The sequence below is a fragment of the Tyto alba genome, unplaced genomic scaffold, assembly GCF_018691265.1.
Source record: "Tyto alba isolate M040663 unplaced genomic scaffold, T.alba_DEE_v4.0 Super-Scaffold_46, whole genome shotgun sequence".
NCBI classification, from domain to species: Eukaryota; Metazoa; Chordata; class Aves; order Strigiformes; family Tytonidae; genus Tyto; species Tyto alba.
Genome location: NW_024881322.1, coordinates 12,327,954 through 12,351,344, shown reverse-complemented (window position 1 = coordinate 12,351,344; position 23,391 = coordinate 12,327,954). Strand labels below are relative to the sequence as shown.

Below are 23,391 nucleotides of genomic sequence, written 5' to 3'. Positions count from 1 at the left end.
CAAGATTTTCTAATGACACATCATGCAGCAAGTCTGAGATACTCTACTAAGAGGATTATCATTTATCAGACCTCTGGCTTCTCACAGTGAAATCCAGCCTGCCCATCCTATGGGCTTGCCATGCTTTTCTAACTCCAGGAGTAGAACTGTGCACACTTGAAATAATGCCATTCATGGGATTTCTAGAGAGGAAACTACACAGGTGGTGTCAGCTGCAACATACACAACTGGCAACAGACATTCTCTGTAGCAGGACGGCTGGGGAGAACTAAGAGAGCTGTACAGCTAGTGAATGATGAGGACATCTTGACCCTGGTCGGCCAGAAGCCTTGGGAGCAGCAAACAGGAATGTAGAAAAACAGGATAAGGATGCTGAGCTTCGTCTGAAGAAAACATGCAAGGCAACAATTAAAGAAAAACATCTGGCCATTTCTTTTACAGTGGAAAGTTCTTTACCTTGAGCTAAAAGTGTATAGAACACTGTGTTTGTGCTTGTAAGATTTAATTAACCAATAGGCTTAGGATAACAGTAACTAACTTGTAGCCAATGAGTTGTCTGGTGCATTACGGACAGAGGGTAATGACCAATCAAATGTTGACAGGTATTGTTAGAGACTGTATAATTGTAGAGGGATTGTTGACAATAAACGACTTTGGCAATGACTTCGGCCACAACTTTGACTTCGACCATGACTTCGACTTTGATTTCAACTCCGAACTCTCAACCTCTTACTAAGTAAGTAAGACCCTTCCGGAGTCCCATCTCTCAATAACCGTCAGCTCTCTAATTTCACCTGCTCAAATGGCAAATACCCTAAACGCTCATATTTCCATAGTTAGAGGAGCACTACTGTTCTCCTCTTGGGTACGTATCAGGAGAGGATGCAGTTCTGACCAGTTACCTTCTTCAAACATTTCTCATCAGGCACAAGCAGTTCCTGAAGTAGTGCAGGAGCCAGAGATCTGTAAAGCCTTCCCAGCTAAAGTGAGTGGGGACCCCCAGGGAGTGGAAAGGTCAATGGAGGAAGGGACAGTGGAGTATTTGGGTGGGGAGAATGATCAAGGTCTGAGAGCAGTGTTTCTGCCATCCAAATTTAAGCCTGTTCAAAGTTGGAGAAAAAAGATATGTAGCATTTGTATCTGCAAAACTCTGTAACAATTATAGAATTATATAATAGTTTGGGATGGAAGGGACCTTTAAAGGTCACCTAGTCCAACCCCCCCTGCAACGAGCAGGGACGTCTTCAACTAGATCAGGTCGCTCGGAGCCCTGTCCAACCTGGCCTTGAGTGTTCCCAGGGATGGGGCATCTACCACCTCTCTGGGAAACCTGCTCCAGCGCTTCACCACTGTCATAAAAAATTTCTTCCTTATATCTAGTCTAAATCTACCCTCTTTTAGTTTAAAACCATTACCCCTTGTTCTACTGCAACAGGCCCTACTAAAAAGTTTGTCCCCATCTTTCTTAAAAGCCTCTTTTAAGTACTGAAAAGCTGCAATGAGGTCTCCCCAGAGCCTTCTCTTCTCCAGGATAAACAACCCCAACTTTATCAGACTTTCTTCACAGGAGAGGTGCTCTACCCCTCTGATCATTTTTGTGGCCTTCTCTGGACCCACTCCAACAGGTCCATGTCTTTCTTGTGCTGAGAACTCCAGAGCTGGATGCAATACTCCAGGTGAGGTCTCACGAGAGCAGAATAGAGGGGCAGAATCACCTCCCTGAACCTGCTGGACACTCTTGAGGGATTTGAATTTGAATCCAAAGCTCTCCTTTTTTGCTGGCACGCTTGAGAGTCCTATGAAACTCAGCAGAATGACACCATCATTCCCACAGGATCAAATGTAGTATTTCCCATGGATTTCATGGGGAAGCCTGTTTGGCTTCATGTTGTCCCATTGCAATTAAAAGTACCACTTAAATAACATTTGGTCTTGCTTACTGGGGAAAATGCAGTGTCCACGAAGCTTTCAAATAGCGCTAAAATTGCTTTTTGAATGGAACAAAGTAGATCAGAGGGAAGTTGAACGAAATCTGAGAAGGAACAGACCCATCTTCTAACTACTGACCTTGAAACGGTTGATCAGATCATAGCGTGTGAGAAGTTCATAGAAAATGAATTTCAGTGCATGATCACTGCTGGCATCATTTAGTGCAAATACATCAAAGGACCACTTGTCTACATGCTGCAAGAGTGAGTAGAAAAGACAGTTAATATGGTCATCCCTTTTACAATCACAGTTCAATTTCTATCACTTTACATCTACAAATGGAGAATTAGAGTAGTGATATAACTGTATAGCTTTTTTTTTTTTTTTTATCTTCTTCAATTCTATTTAACCAATGCAGAGCATAGAGTCTAATTTACTCATCGGTATTGTGTGACTCATGTTTAAGAAGCTTCCATTAAGAACATGTATGCTGTTTGTTTATTCTAATACATGGTAATTCCCTACACCAGAATTTAATCAACAAAGGCTGAATCCAAAAAGATAAGAATCCCTGTTTTCTTTATTATGTGCAACATTGGCTGATTTTACCCTTTTACCTTGTCCCCTAGCCTCATGCTGTCTATGAAAAAGAATATTAACTTTGAAGGAAGCAGGAATAACGAAGATATGCTTTTTAATGATATTAAAGCCTCTGGGTTTTACTCTCCCTATAGAGTTCTTATGACTTTGTATTGTGAGCAAAGCACTCCAATGCTTCACTCGTGCTTAAAATCAAATATGGTGATATGTTTTTTGCAGTAAAAAAAATACAGGCACCTGTGGTTATATTTTTACCATTTACTGTTCAATCAACCAAAATAATAACTAACTAGAACTATGATGCTAGACCCAAAAAGCAACTTATTTCCTTCTGATTTTAGTATTAATCCTGAACTGCAATTATTGCAGCTTAAATTGCCCAAAGACAGCACGACCCAAATTCTCCTTATTATTTTTAAAGATAAGAGAATTCAGTGGGGCTTTCAGAAAACTACAGAGCAGGAGAAAATCACAGTAACGTTACATTAAGCGCTAACAATGATATAAAACTCAACCTTTATAACAGGAGAGTAAATATCTAATTCCAGTTGGGAAAGTTCTAGTCAGCTGTAAATGATATATTAATGCTGCAGGGTGGTCAGTCAAGACTGAGGAGGGAAAGTTCACTTTCCAGTTCATAAAGGTAAAGTATAAGGTATAAACCTTCTCGCAGAAGGTTGAGTTCAAATCTCAACTCTTACAGAAGGCTGTGGGAGCTGACAGCACTCATTATCTAGCAAGATAAAGCTCCTTGATTGCAGAATTGGATGTTCCTGAAACCCTATGAACCTTTCTCTCCTCCTCCTAGCAACAAAGAGGAAAGGCGCAGAAGGAGTTATAGCTAGAAGAATGATATACAGATCAGCCACACAGCTGCATCTGGCACAGGACCAGCTCTCAATCTCTCTTGCCTGCTGAGAACTTTGATGTACCTCCCACAGGAATGTATCCAAATGACTCTCCCTAAACCACATATTAAAGATTGACATCTGTACACTGAAGTTTCCCTCCACTTTGATAAAACCTCTGTTGCAGGTTACTTCCCATTTCCTTATGGCACTTTCACCAAGAAAGAGGACGACTACATTTCACACATGCGTGTGCACAGCTGCTCAGTGCAAGAAATGGGGTTGACTAGACGTAATGTTGAGTACTGTTAAGGATTAGAGTCCATCTAAAATTCTGCAATCTTCTTTAGTAATACTAAAAATGCTAAATTACAATTATCTACCAAACTCTTAAAGCCCAATCCACCTTTGCTGTTTGTTGTCACGGCCATGTTCCAGGTAAGGACCTGACTTCAAATCAAATGCAAAGGACAGTGACCTTTAACTGCCTCGTGGTTGGTCACCCATACATCACTTACGTTCTGAACACAACCCAGGTATTTTGGTACTGGCTCTCTTCAGCACGGGCTGATCCTGACAACCTTGCCACTTGCACAGTGTTGATTACACAGAGCTGGGTATGCTTCTTGTGGAAGTACAGTCCACAGAGAGGCTAATTATGGAGTGAGTATCAAGGATGCTGAAGTTTCAGCTCTGTTTTCACCTATCCCAGTAAATCACTTGCTTGCCGAGCAGTTAATATTGCAAGCTGTGTGGAGCCCACACATCGAAGGCAGGGTCAAGCTTCTCCAGAGATGATTTGTGGCCCAAGTCACAGAAGAGCAATCAAGCAATCATAAAATGCAGCTTTTCAACACTTTCAGTAGGCATTGGAGTGGAAAAACAACAAAGAGAAGAAAAAGTTCTACCAAGAAAACATGTTTTGAAGCCCTTGAACAAACTTAGAAAATGGGCAAGAAAAATAATGCCCAAAGCATCCACTCAGTCAATTTTAAGTATTTTCCTGAGTTTTGAGTGATTTTATTTTGTAATCCTTTATCTCAGTCAATTAAGCAAATTAATTTAATACTTGTATGTATATAATAATTTACTTCTTGGTTCTATGGCACTGAAAATAATGTCTCAACTATGCTGCAATTTAATTCATTGCAAGTCAATCTTATCTTGTAGAAATGAAGGGGTTTTGCTCCTTTATCTATTTTTGCTGTAGTTAAAGTTGTGCTCCTGCAGCACATAAAATTTACCAAATTGTGAAATTGCAGAATAGTGTATCAGAATTGTTCTTTTGCATGAAATAATAGTTAACCACACAGATAGTAAGTTTCAGAGTAGAGCTATTTAGATTTTACTGTGGGAGAATTCTTAGCTCTCATGGAGTCAACAGAAGTTTTGCTGTTGACAATAATGACAGTAGCATTTTACCCTGAATAACTAGGGGGGAAAATGCTCTTAACAGAAGCATGAAAGTGTCACAGATGATTTAGAGGCTTGAAGCAACACCAGTAAGGCTTTGAAACTTAGTGAATTTTATGACCTTAAAAAAAAAAAAAAAAAAAAGAAAAACAAAAGCCACAGAAGTGACCCCTATATTGGGGAGAGATCTAAAGGGAGGCAGAACTTCATGGACATCTTGTGATGGAGGAGAAAAGCTGTTTATTCTCCCTAAGGAGAGCAGGAGAAGCAAGGGATGGGAAACTTTCTGTGCTACACATGTCTCTAGGTCACTGTCCCTGTAGCCTCAGCTGAAGTGTTGAAAGCTGCTCTAATGCCACATACACCCACTGTGGTGTAACTGCAAACACATCCAAGGTGTCTTACTTCTCGGTCCTGTGCCCTTATTACCATTGCACTACTGCCTGGGTGAACCTAGAGATGAAGTGAAACACCATTTCTTCCTAGATGCTGTCTCCTGCCTTTCTGTCTGTCCTTAACCTTGGAGACTTGACTTATTTTATAAGCCAAGAAGCAGATTCAGGAATAGAAGTTATTCTGCTCAACATAACTGCAAGGCCTGACATTTTTGTATCCACAGAAAAGCAGAAGTCTATACTACAGACATTGTAAGTGACTACACGTTCTGTGCCCAGAAAATCTTGTTGTGACAGCATGGGCATCAGGAAAGGCTGAAAAAATCACTTCTAAAGCATGTACCCACTTCAGCAGCTAGTTAACGTGGAGTTCTGTCTCTAGCATTACACTGAAGAACAGCAGATCACCACAATTTACTGGGAAATTAACGTACTTACTTTTTCAAACATGTCTGTATGAATGGTATGTATGCTCGCTATTCAAATGAGAGACAAAGCTCATCCATTTTGTGGCAACAGGTCTTACATCATCACACCCATGTCATGCAAAAAGGCAACAGCCTACTGCAGTAGAATATCAGTACCCAATATACAGATTGCTGTGCAATCAATTAAAAAAATTGCCTAACTTCTCATCCACTGAAAAACTGGGAGAGATTAAACACCTAGGACTTGCACTGCTACCCCTCCATTTACATTTCTGACAGAAGCTGCAATATTTCATTGTTTTATTAAAACCAACCTCATTTTGCCAAGCTGATTCCACAGTTGTGGGTTACTCAGTGCAGATGGCCTGTTGGCCATGGCAGCAAACAGAAGAGCACACAGTTCAAAAATAAGCTAGTTCGGACCCCATGTCATCTCAATCCTTGTCCTTATTAGCATAACTCTGAGGGAAACGTTGATTATGGTAACCCAGAACAGCTGAAGAGATGTGTGTGGTACACTCCTACACCCTTTTGCACACTTAAACCATCAGCTCTTTTTACAGAGCACACCAAGCAGTCAGGTAGTTGTAAGGTTTTTTATCTTGGCTTTACTGGACTGAAGCAAGCAACAAATTTTACCATTTTCAGTTAAGGAGATGGGATTGAGAAATTTAAGATGAAGTAGTATTTCAAAGACAGAAGACTTCTTCAAAACAAGTAACTCCCATTTCAGCCTCATCCACTACCAAACCCAAGGCCATCCAGACAAAGACACATTCTCAAAATAGTTTTGGAAGAAACTACATCCTAGAGTGCACAGTAGCCAAGTGAGCATTATTTCATCCTGAGCAAAATTAGTCAGTAACTTTGTTGTTACCGATGTGCCTTGACTTACTCTAGCATGATCAGTTCTCTTTATGACCCTTAAAAATTTAAAAACATAGAAAGAGTAGAAGGATTCTGCAAGATTTAAATCAGATGAGAGTAGTTGATGAGCCTTGGATTGTCTTGTTACTGCTGAGGAACTTGGGAGAAGAGGTACCATTATAGGTATGTTCCCTCATAAGCTGGCTATGGGGTGTAGTTCTAAAAGAACAGACTTTAGATTCCATTCGCAGGAGTGAAGTTAACACTTGTCAATCTGCAGCTGAAAAAAAAAGGTGTGGGTGGATGCTTTGATTCTGCACATGAAAGGCACGTTTGATCATTCCTCTTGCATTCCATGGAACTTCTGTAATTCGTCCACATCTTTTGATGAGTTGTGCTATCCAAAACAAAACGGATTCAGTACCCTAACTGTAAGTCTTTCTAGTGTGGTGTAGAACAGCAGGATTGCTTCATGAGATTTACACATAATGTCCTTGTGTATTGCCCTACTGTATCACCTTTTTTCACCATTGCATGGCACGGTTGAACCACATGCAACATGTAATCTGCAAAGCTGCTGTGCAGGCAGCTGGTTGCTACTTGTGTTTGTAGTCTTGATAATTCCTAAATCAAGAAACTTGCAATTGCCCCATGGATTGAAACTTTTTTTTTTCCCCAGACTACTTCTGACTAATCAGTTTTCCTCTGAAACCTCAAAACTCATAAAAGGGTCATTATTCCTAAACCGATTGTCACCTTGAAGGCCTGATGCTGAGCAATGTAAAAAATTCCCTTCTCTCACAGCAACTGATCCGTTTCTTTCTCCACCTCTCTCAATCTGTGTTTTCTTTCTTCCCTGTGGGAGGTTGTGATTGAGTCCAGCATGTTACCAAGTCCTCAGTTTAATCACCATAATCTAGAACAGAGATGTAACCTTCACAACCTGAAAATGGCCACAGTCTTGAACTCTATTCTTTCCTTTATTGAAAGGATATTTCCTTAGGCTAGTAAATGATTATTGTATGTGAACTAAACTAAATGTCAGAAAGGGCAAGTACTAAGACCCCCTTAACAAGTCAAATATCACAGTGTTATCTTGATGTTTTGTATAGAACCACCCCTCCATCACTTTTTTATTGAGATTACCTTTAGCACTCCAATTACAGCTGGTGGGTAGCTCAAACCAACCATATTTGAAGTCCGTCTGTACATTCTACCAAGATAAAATAGATAAGACAACACATAAATAGAATTAAACAAAACAAAACAAACAAAAATCATCAAGCAACAAACAATTACAGAAGACTTTATTTAGCCCAGGAAACCCTAACCGCAATTTGGTTCTTTTTCTTCCTTCTTGTTCCTAACTTGCACAATATTCTGTATGCTACACTCATTGTATACCCTAACTTGAGAGTATACACTCCGCAGTATCTCATAGCTTTGTTACCTGGCAGAAGAGCACAGAGAATATGCCAATATCAGGTCTTCATCAGAGGAAAAGGCTACACTCAAATAACCAAGTTGTTCCCCATTTTCTACTGCAGATGACCATACTGCTCTTTCAGGTCCCTTAGTCCTTGCTGGTCCATGTGTAAGCTAATTCTGAATGTACTTCAGAAATCATTTATTGTCTGCAATGAATCAACTCCAGTTTGGTACAGCTGTTACTTTTGTCTGCATTTTTTTAAGACTGGTATAAAATCTTCTGGGTGTTCACCATGTGCATGTGTTTGAGTGAGAGAGAGAGAAAGCATAAGGCAATAATCAACACCTGCAACCATATGAAACAACGCACTGAAGTATGTATCAGATTATAAACTTGTTTTCAGGCCACACTGTGTTTAACAGGCTTAGTGAATGCAGAAGCACTGTCATGGCTAAAATGCCTTTCTGCAGATCACCCTTTTTGCACTTAAGCAACATAGGACTAAAAGGAGGTGATGGAAAGCTCTCTTGTCCCATCTGAAATGATCCTTTGCGAAGTCTTCCTTCACCTCCCTTTTTGCTTTGCCATGTTCTGCACCCATACCTGAAAAAGGTCAGCCCCCTTTGGAGAATTAAATGAATCTATTCCCCAAATTACACACTTTCCTCTCTCTGGTCAGGAGCTCCATAACCTTCTCTTCAGTGACAATTCAGGCAGAGTCCCTCTCCCTTAGCTCAAGAGAGCCACCACCCTCCTCTGGTGCCGTATGGTATCTGAACCCTTCCTCCTTTGGGCCACAGTGATTTGGATCAGCTGGAGAACAGCCTCCTGCAGCCAGCTCTCTGCAATTCATTTACTTCCTTGTGGAGCAAGTCCCCCACTGAGAATGAGGGTCAATTCACAAATAAACCTGTCAAACCTACGAGAAACCTGTTCCAAGGAGAACTAACAGGCTTAGTCTTGCCCCAATTTGCTGTTATTCTTAACACATGTACAGTGACTTTGGTACACAGATAAAAAAATCAGCTACAGATGTGCCAGAGGAGGCTTCTGTGTGTCTGTGTGGCTTGTGGTCCACTGTCTGTCATGCCCAGCCTCCCGCACAGGGGGCTGGTAGGCTGTCACTGCGATTCTGATGAACAGTGAGAGGAAATCTGATCTTCCATTTCTGATTTGAGTTTTGCTGTAGAGACATCAAACCTGCTGTCTTTCATGCTGCCTAAAGTCTGCTGACAGTTTCACATGCACCAGTGTCAGCAAAGAGTGGTTACTCAAAAAGGTAAGACTGGAAGTGAGTCCAAACTGAAATGACTAAATGTTTTAAAGGGTTCAGAAAGTAAGATCAGTTTTAGCAGTAGGTTCTGATCCAAATCACAACAGAGAAGGCTGAGAGGACTGAATGGGTTTTTTGAAATCTTTCCTGAGCTCCAAAGTTTTCACAGTCTCGGTCTATAGTTCATTTCAGTAATACTATGATACACGATTTTCTTCTGTTTCTTAGCAGTTCTTCATAACAAATACTAGACCATGGAGGCAAAGAGGGGCAAGGGCTAACCAAATTTTAAAAGCTGTTATTCTTCACCTAGGGCTATGCAGAGGTGCGTATTCTCTGTCGAAATTATTCCAACTATGCTATTACATCTCTATTATGCAAAGTACAGACCAGTATGTGCTGTTTCAGATTGCAATCTATTACTTAATCCTAGGTTTTGAGGGGCTATCCAGATCTGTGTAGAAACATCATTAGAAGCATATTAAAGTATTCTTCATTCAACAGAGTCATCTCCTTGTTCTCCAAGTTCTTCTGGCCTAAGGTACTCTCCTCCATCTCCTCTCATTGTGTCATCACATACTAAAGGTGCAATCTGCAGTACCTGGGGATCTACTAGAACAAAGTAATCACATGTTCCTTTACCTTTCCACAAATATCCCAGCTTGTACTGCATGGACAATACTCCTGAACCGGGGTTTCTCCTCTGTCCTTTTGAGCATCATCCCCATTTGTCGTGTGAAGGTAGAAGCCAGCCAGTCCCGGACCTCCGAGGGCACAGAGTCAGACTGGATGTCACTGAGCTCATCTTCTGTGTCCAGTAAACGCCTAGAAGAGGGAGGAAAAAGATGGGTAAACAGACTCCCTTGGAGAGCACTGCAACATCATTAACAAAAAAGAAACACATATATTCTAATTAAAGCAGTTGTTAAAAGTCTTTGCTCCATCAGCCCTAATGGAACACAACTGTACAAGTCTTCAATGGATTGTTTACTCTCTTGTGTAGTTAAATGTCAGATTGTGAAACTTACTACTAGTCTGACAAACAAGAAGTATCAGGCTTCTGAAGCACAACTACATAAGCATCCACTCTCATCTTCAGCTCGTCAATATTCCTGACCTTTCTGACCTTCAGAGCTCATTTATGGCCATGTCTAACTTCCATAGTGTCCTCTCCTTTCCCAGGCTGGTCATCTGAGCTGATTCTGCAAGTGCATTTAGCACTGGAGAGGGGAACTCCTCTGAAATGTTTTACCAGTCCACCTCTTATCATGAGCTGGAGTAAAAATTTTTTTAATTTCAAAGACTTGATATAAGTGAAAACATTTAACACTGTTTGAAAGGAATAGAGGAGTAGGAATTTAGAAACTTTCAGAAAAAGTGGGACACAATTATTACAAAAACATTTCTCCAAGAGAATATATATTAAATTTATGACTGCTTTTGATCTCCTTCCCTGCCCCAGGAAACTTAAAGCAGCTTTTAGACAAAGGATTGAAGGCCTGTTCTACACAGAATACAATATTTTAATGATTAAAAACATATTGTTTATGACTAATAAATCTTGTCTAAAACAATTTTCCCAACTGATGTGCAAATTACAATTTTGTGTCATTGGTATTAGATAGAATAAGAGTGCTGATGTCTGTAGTTACCTTACCTAGTTTCGTCAATATATACTGACTCAAGAACAGTCGCAGCATATTCCAAATTCTTCTTTAGGTCTACAACTGAAGCTTCCCCTCTCTCTAACTGCTTTACCAAAGATCGCAATCTAGAAAAAAGGAAAACAGAAATCTGATTAGTACAAAGAGAAATAGGTTTGAGAGTGAGTGTCAGTACCAAATGAATCCAGCATGAGACCTAACATACATGGTTGGGAGGTGAGAACTTTTGGAAGTCTACAAGGTTCTTTAAGGCATATATAAGAAATCAACAAAAATCACTTTTCAAAGATCAGTCACAGTGATGTCAGGCAAACATCATATTATCTTCAGGCTCAAATAACTCAGTGAGTTATGACTGTCCCCGACTCATACTGAAATAAATTAGAAGAGAAAACACTTGGAATTTAACACAGGAGCTAAAAGAAGGCAATTTCATACTAGCCATAAGAAAGGAAGTAACTTCTTGAGCAGTGTCTGTTGACAAATGTCAGCCATTTATGATGACTGGTGTACACATATGCAAAATTGCGTTAGAGTATATTTAGAAATACTATACAAGCTTAGGAAATACTATTATTTTCATTAGACCAAGGGGTCACCCTTAGACTATCCCATCTATATGAAACAGAACTCGTGGAAGTTTTTTTTATCAGGCTATTATTAGTAGTATTAGTAGTATTGGGGGAGGGGGGAAGAGACTTTCTGAAAACAAAAACTAGTGCAGAAAACATCTTCTGTGTCAAAGACAATTAAAATATTTGTGCAATTTTGTTTTGTCTTTTCCTCTCTTTCACTCTATTTTCTGTGACAAATCATATTATAAAAAAAAAAAGGAAAGAGGAAAAAAAAATGTAAAAGTAAAGAGCGATAAAGAGCAATAGCTAATTATTTTAAATAATGCAAGAATATACAAGCTTACACAATTAGAAGAAGAAAGTGATCCTTTCTTTGAAGGGACAATAGAATAAAGATTTGACACGTTAAAGCATTTTTGTGAATGTCTTTATCCTTGTTACACAGCAGTTAAATAAACATTCAAATATACATTTAACAGTGTAGCAGAAATCACAAATTGTTCATTTGTCCTGTTCAAGATGCAAAAATGTAGAGTAGTCATTTCATCTAATATTTGTCTTCTACTTCAGAGACTACTCTTCCTCAGCTCTTTCTATAGTCCATGGAGAAAAATAACCTTTTCCACAAGGTAATTCAGAGATAATGCCCAATATAGGTGCCTACTCCCACTTCATTAACCGTACTGGGACCCCTACCTACAACTGTAGACATGTGCATTAAGTCCTTAAAACGAGGTGAGTATCTGTACTCCCTTGCTATCACAATGCCCCTGTGGTATCAGTGTTTTCAGGAGAAATCAAGTCTCCACGAGGCTGTATTTCATGGCAGAACTGAGGAGCAGTCAGTCTGCACATGTGCACTGCACCACCAGCTCTTTCCAGCTGGGTTTTCTTCCTCCACCTTTCCCCACATACACAGTGAGGCTGTGGAGAACAAAAATCATAAAAAAAAACATAGATTGTTCCTCTGGCAAGGGCACATAAATGACATTCCTACATAAATGCCATAAAGCTACATATTTAGCTTTACAAAGAGTCTTGAGCAAGAAGTGGACCCTCCATCTCTGGGAGGATTAACTCATCTGCTTGTTGGTGGTTGAAAAACAAAATTATTGTTCAGTATTTCATTCCTGATGTGAGAATGGAGATGGGAAGGTGAGTGATGTACAAATACAATGAACACAACTCTTCTCATCTCTGTAAGCCAGGTGGAGAGCATCCAACTATGCCAGCAGGTTTCCCTCCAATCCTGGAACCCAGCCTGGGGAATCCATGGAGAAAACTCAGCCCCATAGAAGAAGAAACACGGCTCAGTGCTCCCATACCCCTCTTCTGTGTAACTGTACCACCAGGTGTGAGCAGAAACACCTTGTGTTTGATGAGCAGAGCTAGGAAATGTGCTCCCCCACCTTTCAGGCTGATTCCAGCCTCAGGCAGAATACGTGGAAGATGAAGTCACCCCCTCCCTAGAGCCAAACCATTGATCCCTCCTACCAATTCCCAGATTTTCTTGCCAATGCAGGAGCGGGGGGAAGAGAAAAACTCAAAACTTTCATGTCCAAACGCTAAGCATTGGTTCATACGCCTCCTCCTTCCTTCATCCTAGGAGTGGGGAGTCCAGAGATGTGACCCCTTAACTAGTCACCAGAGAGACAGTTTACACAAGCCACAGGTGTCAATATTACAGGAGGAATGCTATCTTTGGCTCCTCCTGACTTTTATTTCATTGATTTAAGTACCTAGCAGCTCTGTGCCACAAGTCATTCAAAATTCATGTTCAATAATAGCACAGTGAGTAACGGTTGCTTCGTGGCACCAACATTCATCATCGAAGAAGATTATGCAAAGTACTGCGTGCATCAATCATTTGGAAAAACAGAAGTACAGTTGTTATAATAAAATCTTGTCACACAATCAGCCGCTCTCATGTGAAAAAAAATTACATTGTCTTTGTTTTACCATCCATTATCTATAACTATTTCTGATTCATTGAGTCACAGCAGCTGCTGCCAGTTACCTTTACTAAATAAGAGCCCAGTGACAGTTTGTCTTTAATGCATTGCATGTATCTATTTTTTTTGAAAGAGTCCTAAATGCAATCATAAAGTTAAAGCCAGGCTGTCCCACTGAAGGGCATCCAGGCAAATTTATTAGCTGAAAAATTCTGTTTCAAGGTGGCTAAAGCAATTCCGGAATTCAATCAAATTCACCAAACCATTTTGATTGAAATAAAAACATTACCACAAACTTTTAACATGTTTTCTTTTTTGGAGACTTTATTAAAGCAACAGAAGCAGAGGGAAGGATGCTGCCTTCCTATCTTTACCCCATAAACTAGTCATTGCAGCAAGTGAGTAGGTTTCAGTCACATGTACTGTTTTCACAGGAAAATGCTGAGTCTGTCAGACTAAAAGAAACATACTGATATGATTATCATAATCATTTTAAGGAACCCTGTTAATTATTTACTTTGCTTTTATTGTAACTGTCTGTTTTGTATGAACAAAGTGTTTTTTTTCAATCAAAGCATGTTTTGTTCTGTTCTAAAAAGTTCATTATAGACTGATCAAAACTGAAATTTTCATAGTTTCTTTTTTGTTCTCATCTTCCTTTCAAGTTCAGAACTAAAAATTTGCACAGATGTACCAGACCTAGTTCCACTGAAGACCATGGAACTAGTTGTAGGAAAAGCAGCCAATTCCTGTGCATAAGGAAATCCCAGACCAGAAGGGAGGTGTTAACCATTTCTAATATTAAGCTGTCTTAAGATCATAGCACATGCCACAAGTGAGCCAGGCTGTAGGTCAGCCAAAAATTTCTCAGATTACAGTCATCAGCACAGCAATTACAAAGAACTGGTTAATCACACAATATTAGCTCTAAATCTAGTTGTTTAATTACATTAAGATACTGCTAATGCCTTTCTTAATGAGATTTCCAAGGGAAGCTATGCCTCCAGTCTCCAAATTCTCTGTGAATATGTGCCAAATATCATGGAGAAAGTCTGAGCGTCTTTGTTCTACTCACAGTTATTTCACATTTTAGTCCTTGGAATAATCTCTTAACTGCTCGAAGGGAAAGCCTTGTCCTGGGCAATGCTATGCATCTTCACTTCCTCTGACCCCACAGGGAGCTCAAGTAGGTGTAAAATCTTGGAAAAGGGCCAGTTGTGGAATACAGCTTCCCACACTGCCCTCCCAAGGCAAATATCTGTATGCACCCACCGTAAAAACCCCTGAGAGTATCTGCAAATAATCTCATAGAATTTAGTAGATCAATACATTTGTGCACAGCAGGCAGGTTCGGTCCTCAGTGAAGGTGAGAAGTCATCCCAAATGCACGCTGTTCTGCTGCCCCACTCCCCCTCTTTTTAATGTTCCCCTGAAGTACCAGCTACCATAAGATTCAGAGAGACAGAAAGCAAATGACTAGAAACTGGACAACTGAACTCAGCCCATGAAAGTTACACAGCTCAAAGACCCAAAGCCACTCTAGATCCAAAGTGAAAAACAGGAAAAAGTGACGCTAGTTTCAGTGTGTTCTTGAAATGTAAAATTTCTGAGTAACAGCTCCCAGCATTCATCTCCCTGTTATAAATAAAATGGTATCTGTGTACAAATATTTATCTCCTTAGCTAGAGGGCTGTCTTTTATGCTGTTGATTTTTTTTAAAAATAGCATTACATGTCATTGCAGAGAAGATTAACACCACCACAGTCTGGATACCAGTCAGCTTCAATTAACATGCAAAGCACAGATATTGTCTGAATACTTGGGGCAAGTTCCTTCAACCAGTGTAAAGTCTGCAAAGCTGTGTGGCTATAGTCTCTGCATTTATTTTCAAAGCTTTATGACTGTGATTCACCACATTTCCAACAGTACAACTCAATCTTTTACTCCAAGAATCATTCTCATACCATTGGGCTGGCTGAGGAAAAAACTACTCTGAATGCACATTAAATTTTTTTTTAAATAATATTTCTAATATCATTATGGACTATCACTATCAAGGATGGAATATTTATCCCTGATTTACTCTTGATATTAACTGCTAATCAGTTTGATGTTGATAGCTAAACCTGATTAATATGCTGTTTCAACCATGATAGCCTACTACCTGGCAGGTGAGATTTGTAGAAAACAGAGATATTTTTTATTATAGCTGGGAAAAGAGGGCAAGCTATTGAACACAGCGCTACTAGAGCTGGTCAACTACTCTCTTGAGACAATGTTCATCAATTGCTAATTTTTTGAGATCAAAAGCTATTCACAAGCCTCTGCTAAGTCTGATACAAGTTTCATTAAGAAAGCCTGCAGCAGAATTTCTTTTCAAAACTGAGCCCTGCCCATGTAGCAAAGGCCCTCACCGGAGAGGGGAACTCTGGGCTGAAGTGATTGCCGCTAAGTCCATACTGAAGCTGGAGACCCCAGAGCTCAGGTGATAGATGGAGGGAATCATCTTTGATAGGTCAGTCCTAAAGAACAGCTCGGTGGAAGAAAGGACTTGTACCCTAGACCAGAAAATACTCACGAGTGGATTATTTGCCTGGGTTGTGAGTTCAAAAGTTTGCTACGGATACGGGTTGGAAAAAATTATTCAGTTTTCTGTCTCCCATGTGAGGAGGAGGAGCGGAAGGTAAATGTGATCCACACCACACTAAAATAAGGCTTTTGATTTATCTTTCTGTAAAATATGAAAATGTTCTCAAAAACTTTAAGATATTTGAGCTACATTAGAACTTCTCCCACCCTCACTAATAGTGACACAGCTAGCTAAAATCAGTTACTGGCTTCCTGCTGCAATAACCCCAGAAAAGATGTGTCACTCACTCAAACTTCCTTTCAGAGATGTATGTAGCTCATATACACAAACAAGAAAAAACCTTTTCCTAACACTAAATCATTCCACAGCTACAGCTATGCATGAGAATGTCCCTTCTCAACTCTTTTGTGAGAGTTTTACTGATGTACCAGGTTTTACTGATGCACTAAGAACATATGGTACAAGAAAGTTTTGTACAGAGAACTGAATTTTATGGAGGACATCTGACAAAAACGGGCATATGTAGCAATAAAACATCAGGTTTCATAACCTGAATGCTGGTTTCATATCCCAGGATAGAATCTGTTCTTGCTATGCCTCAAGTTTCCAAAGGTTTGGAATCAAGTTTCCTTAAGCAGACAATGTCCCATTGCATTCAGTGTAATTCTGACTCTGCACTCCATGAGCAAACAGTTTGGGGGTTCTCTGTAACCATAAAGGATCCTGTAACACATTCTGTAAGAAATCAGGTTTGCTCTCACAGACTCTCCCTGTTCTTGTGAAGTAATTTTGTTCTGTTCAGTCATTTCCTTCAGTCTCAATTATTACCAATTTCCAATGAAATTGGGGATACTCGTAAAAGGTGTTGCAACTGGATATTGGATAAGACTGCAAGCAGCTACATGCATACAAGAAACCATTTCTAATAATCTTGTAATGATCAGATACACAAAACTTAGATACACGTGAACTTAGATACATAAATTTTCCCCCCAAATATTGTCAGCATTAACTTCAGTATGGGACACTATCCATAGTCCTGTTCATCACAGAGGTTCACAAGCAAAAACTGGCACACAGTGAGATTGATCCCAGTTACAATAAGGCCCTTCATGAGCTTTCTGCAGATGAACATCATTACAATTAGATACTAGGGAAAAACACTTTCAGCTTCAGCAAATCTTTGTCACTCTGACTCTAGGGGCATTAATAAGAGGCACCTTCTGCTATCAGTCTGTGTTTATGTGGCTTTTGTTAGTCAAATTACCCTTAGGCAATGAAAATCCAAGAGAATGATTTCAATTCGTGATTTTCATTTGTGATAACATTTTGATAGCCAGCTTAAACTGCTTTTTTTTTTTTTTAAAAATCAAAATAAATAAATAAAATCAGCCACAAGCTTTAGAAATTAACAAAATAACAATCAGAAATAGATCTGATTGCATAAATAGCAACTTCAATCAACACACAGAAAAAGATCAAGAGTTGGTCCTATAGGCTGGAAAGACAAACATCTGCTGTACTGAAAGACAAAACCCTGCCTTCTGATATACATTACACTCCTTACTCTTCTCTGGAAAACCACCATAATTACTGGTAGGAAATACATGAATAAGTTTAAGAAACAAACTCTGCAGTGAACGATGTTTCTGTCCAAGAACTGCTACACAGAAATAGGTGTGCACCTGCCATCTCGCTGTAACGTACAAACTCAATAAATCCGATATTCTGGGGACAGAGCAAGGTTAGAGAGCCCGTGCAGATCAGCTAAGCAGCGAGCACACAGAAGGTCTGCCAGATGCCCCGTGACAGTGCCCGTCTGCCTGCTAGGGTGTAAAGAAACGGCAAAGGAAACGCAGCGGGGCATTTAACAGTGCCCCAGAAGCACCCGGAGCAGGCCGCCTGCCCTTACGCCGCGCAACGCAGGCGTGCAGCAGCCTCAGCCCGCCGGGCAGGCAGATGCCTCCACGGTTGGTTTGCCTGGCAGAGCCTCTGACGCGCCATTCAACCCCGTGGGTTGGTGGGAGGGGTCCAGCACACACAGAAAGTCATCCAGGAGCTCACCACGTCTCCTCGCAGCAGCCAGCGGGTATGATTCTGCCCACAGCCTGACACGACGTAGTCTGAGGCTCTGCCTGCACCGCGCGGGTGAACCGCTGAGGAAAAGACAACCCAGAAAGCCAGCTCCAGCAGTTACCCTCAAAACGCAACCGAAAATAGGAGTAACGGGCAGCCTGTGACCCAGCAGATTTGTATTAGGCTGGATAGTGATCTTCTGTCACCGCTCTGGTATAGAAAAATGCAAGTGACACCTTTCATGGGAAATAAAAACACGTGTTTGCAAGGAGCAATCACGGAAACACAGAGCATTGCTACACTGGCATTTTTCATCAGAAGAAATTACAAGCAATTTCCCAAGTAATTGTTTTGCTTTCCTCATGTTTCCTGAAATATCCTTCTTCCTCTGAATTAAAAACTAAAAAAAGATTTAAAAAATAAATAATCAATTAATCTTGCATTATTTAGAAGAACGAAAATGCAACGGCGGTAAGTTCAGTGAGCCTTGGCAGGATGGTGAACGTCTTGCTTTAACTCAGTTTAAGTCAAATAAACTTTTGACCACATTAGCTAACTGTAAGTGAAATTGTACATAGTTTATATTTTCCCTTCACAGTCATAAATTCCCACTACTGAAAAATTCTAAAAGCTGTGCTCTTCTCTCATGTGCAAACTGCGTTCTGTTTTCACAACTAGCCATCTTCTAGCTGGTGTTTCCCAAAGTAAGCTTGCCTTTTGCCAGACTACTTCTTTTCGGGACAATAGCATGAATTAGTTTTTTGGGGAAAGCATGGGATCACTGAATTTGTTGAAAATGAGATCCAACAACAGCAAATTAAGTCTTCCAGAATTAAGCCTTTCCAAATTGCTGGTGGCTTTTATAAAAAACTACCCCAGTTATAACATGAACCACAAATCTAACAATTTTTAATTTGCATCTTTAAAAATAGGTACCTGAAATGAACCATCTAAATTTTCATTTGAGGCAACTAACACATACTATCAGTTTAGTGTTGTGGCATCCAATGATGTATTCCCCTTTGTTTTATATAGACCTCTTTTTCTTTGAAACCACAGTTATTACGTTTCTGGGTCTCTGAACAAGGTCATTCTTCCAAATGATGCTAGCAGATTGCTTTGTGCAGATCTGAATGTCAGAGCTCCACGCTTACTCTTTACTTAATGCTCACTGCAGAGATCAGGGAGAAATTCAACAGATAATTTCAAAATATTTCATTGTAACCTTAGTTGTCCCCCATATGTTACAATTAAAATATCCTTGGGCAGAAAGTCTGCAATGATCTCATTTTTTCCAGTTCCTAGAATCAGTTATATTCCAGAGCAGCTTTTAGGAACCCACAGGGCAGTTAGGCAAATGCAGATCAGAGTCCACATGCAGTGTGAAGTTCAGGCAGGACTATGTCCCTGCCTGGTCTTCAGAAACGCCCCGTGAGCAAAGGCAGGAGTAGTTCCCAAGCTGCTTCCTTCCAGACCACCTCCAGCCATCATCCCCTCCCCAGACCCAGACGAAGGCTACATCCCACTTGTATCCCATCACCTACGGCAAGAGACAGGCATGGAGCAATGGCAAATTCCCACCTGACCTCAACGCTCTTTGCTGGGTCTGGGTCTGGCAAACTTCTGCTCAATCTAATGGACCCCCAAGCTTCCCTACAACCCTAAGGCAGCTGCATGCTCTTGAAGTCATCGTCACTGACCCCACTAGAGACAGGCCAGCTGATATGAGCCAAAGATTTTGTGCTATATACACATCTGGAGCTATAAAGCATTTTCTCATGAGCGGTACATTTTACACTGCTGCTAACTTCAGTTTTTGCTGTGATCCGGGGTAACTCACTGATAAAACATTTCAGATTTTGTTTTATTCTAAATTGGCATAAATGGAAAATCCTCAGATTTCTGGTTAAAAACTTCAACCATTTCCTTTATTAAATATGAAGCTTATACCCTTCCTTGGTAGATTTTGGATACCCAGGCACTTGAGGCTTTTAGACAGACACATTTAAGATGTGCATCCTCAGTCTTTTGCCTCTGTTTTCCGTTCAGGACAACATACTTACCAGGAATATTATAGAGCTAATTGATTGGCATTATTTATGCAGCTGATTTGATGGTCTATAAATCAGAAAAAATTAGCTGAATTAGTACCAAAATTTTATTTATCACCACACTAAAGCTCTGCTATGCACTTTTTGTAGAAATCACTCTAAAACTTCAGGAGTTCACCACACTTCTCTGGTAATACTAGCATGTGCATTTGTTAGCTCAGATGCTTAATACATGTTTCTTCAACATACAATTTACGCTTTCAACAAATATTGTTAAAAACAAACTGTTCTCCTAAAGCCCACACAGTTTGTATTAAGTTGCAAAATTTACTTTCCTCTTGTCAACAGCAAGCTGGCCAGTCTATACTTCTATAAAACAAGCCCATTCTTGCTAACCTTAATTATCTTTATTTTGAGGGAAGCATTCCCAAAGTCAGTAGTAAACATTCCCCTGTCTTTTGCTAAAGGCTGGAAAATCAAGGCTATTGCCAACTTTTAGCTGCACGTGATAGTGTTGAGCTAGATAACTGCCATGCCAGGAATTTTTAACAACCTGGGCACCATCATGAGAACCACAGTCTTTGCAGAGAAATGGCAAGAGAAGGCAATTACAAAATGAAAGCTGGAGTTTGCCAAGCCACAAATTGTAACAAAAAGTAGTTCAGATTGGGTCCCAGCCATGGCTCTTTTGAACGCAAATGATTTGAAGTAGTTCTCCACACAGTGGTCTTTATTGACATCCTGGTAGTTTGGACTTTGCACTGCAGACTGCTTCCTTGTCTACTTTAATTACCAGACTGGATAACAGATCCAGGTGTACTGTTGGTAACCAGTGTTAGCCTTCCAAACCTGTATGTTTGCTAATATGCACAGGAACTGGACTTACCCCAAAACCACAATCTGGCCACTGCAGCACTGATGGTTAAAGTTCAAGTGAAAGAAAATTTCTGAGCCATGCTCATTTCTCCAAGACTACATGTCCTATTTAGCGATGAACTCGAAAAGGCTACTCAAGCACCCCGAGAAGTCCATCCTAAGAATATATCATCCACTTTTGCTTGGTGGAATATTACCTCCTTGTTTTAATTGCACTAACTCACCTCTCCTTTACTGAGCCATAAAAAAAGGAGTGAGAATGGCTGCTCCAGCTGGTACGAATTACCAATTCCAAATGTTATGGAAAAACCTCAAGATTTCACGAAATACATATTCAGCAACCTGATGGGTCAAAAGTGCAATTAGCTAAATTTGGAGAGCATGATTGGGAAATGACCTCTTGGGGGAAAAGAAACTTCTGAAATGGGTGGTTTGTTCATTGTACTATGAAATAAATTAGCAGATAGATATAAAACAATGTGAAGTTTGCACTAAGGATTGTGAAAAGAAAGTCCTGTGCAGCTGACAAAATGGTAAGTTGTAGGAAACACTTTTCATTCACGGCTGTTCATGTAAGAAAAAAAAAAAAAAAATCGCATGAGATTTCCTGCATGCACTCAATGGAACACAAACAAAGCACTTCAAAAACATCTGTTTGAAATAACCCAAGGTTAGAAAGAGGAGCAGCACTAAAAATGTCTTTGAATAGTGATAATGAGAAAAAGATGCAACAAAGAACAACAGGAAACTTGCAAAGATCATCTATTAAAATAAAACTTCTTATGCATATTATCGTGTTTACAAGGGCATATGTCTACCATCTCCATTCCCTTCATGCACTGCTGGATTCCACATGCCATGCAGGAATGTCATCGGGTTGCAGGTATCTGAGATCAAACAGCTTTGCTTTCCTGCTGTAGAGGCACTGAGCACTTCAGCTGTACTCACTACTGCAAGACCCAAATACCTTCTTGCCTCAGGCTCTGACTGAAGAAAACATTAGTTCCCAAATGATCCTTTTGCCGATAATTATTTTCATATTTGTCCTGGTAAATTTTCATTCCTGAAATATTTCTAAACAGACACAACAAATATGTATTAGCTTGAAGTCTTAGCACCAACACTATCTTGTTTCTGCCTATTCTTCCCTTTCCTTCCTATTTTCCTCCCTCACCCTCAGTTTTGGCTCCACCACGACTAGTTAAAATTTCACTAGCAGCATCTCAGTGATTTGTTGTGCTTGACCTTCATGAGGCCTATTTCTGCATTATGTCAATAAGATTGCACAACAGCATCAATAATGCAAAATGGGACAAATAGATACTGAAGCTGCCCAAAGCTGGTTTATTTTGCCATCAACTTCCTTAGATGACACAGCACTTACATGGCCACAAACGGATGCTGAGAGGTGCACTCTAGCTAAAAAGCTTCTGAGGACCTTCTGTCCAGCAATGAAGAGGGAAAGCTTCACAAATACTGTGTTGAAAGAGAAGGGATGTGTATTGGGACAGCCAGTCATTTCAAAACAGTCATGCTGAGCATTTCAGTGAATAAGAATTTTGTGCAAGTTACTTAATTATCAAAGATCAGTTTAATCATCATCTAATAGACCAAAACTTTTCAAAACATATCCAGCCTGCCTCTTCCCAGTTTTGTCCAATTTAGGCTACCAGGAGTCATCATTCCAACCTCCCCTGCCACAGCACATGCTAAGCACGCCAACTCATAAACACCTCAAGTCAGAGGTGGCATTGGCAGATCTGAACAGGATCCATGCTCCTACGTTTTTTCAGTAAGGTTTGGGCAACGATCTGAATTGATGTTTACAAATTCTGTCCCAGTGTAAAACACATAAACAAAGCTAGAGCTCAAGCTATGCAGAGTCTGTCTGCACTTGTTTTACACAATAAACTCCTTCAACTTAATGTGAAAAATGATAATATCTCATTTACATTTGTAGCAAACCAAAACACATGACACCATAATTAAGCCACCATTTACCTCAGTGAGGATAAAATAGTTTAGTCAAGCACTGGTTAAATGCAGTGATACTGATATGAATCACTGCAAGTGAAGAATTATTCTAAGATGCCAAGAAAAGAACTTCAGAAAAGTTAAAACTTAAGTTTTAAGGACTTAAAAATGCATTTTGAACCTGGAATGGCAAGTGAGGGAAACACATATGATTATCACATGTCTTTCAGCCTACAAAAGCATTTTAGTAACCATGAGTTAATGTAAGCTGGGTTCTAGATTGCAGCAATACCGTCAGGAGAAGGTGCTGGTCTCTGATCAGTACAGGAAGACTTTGCAGGGTTAGAGTATGACAACTCTGATGTTTCCCAGCAGACTTCACTCATCCCTCAAAAATCCTTAACCTTAAAGTAATATTCTCATATGGAATTAACTGGATCTAAAAGGATCC

General features: G+C 40.0%; 1 protein-coding gene across 7 annotated transcripts in view; it reads right to left on the bottom strand.

Annotated features, from left to right (window-relative positions):
• The window catches only part of PDE1C (phosphodiesterase 1C), a 304,380-nt gene that overhangs the window by 75,280 nt on the left and 205,709 nt on the right, over window positions 1-23,391 (bottom strand). For all 7 annotated transcript variants that reach the window (XM_032997371.2, XM_032997374.2, XM_032997376.2 and 4 more), the window contains 4 exons: window positions 10,840-10,953; window positions 9,825-10,007; window positions 7,627-7,693; window positions 2,068-2,184 (listed from right to left, as the gene is read on the bottom strand). In XM_032997371.2, coding sequence (XP_032853262.1) covers window positions 2,068-2,184; window positions 7,627-7,693; window positions 9,825-10,007; window positions 10,840-10,953 — 481 coding nt within the window. The remainder of the gene's footprint in view (window positions 1-2,067; window positions 2,185-7,626; window positions 7,694-9,824; window positions 10,008-10,839; window positions 10,954-23,391) is intronic.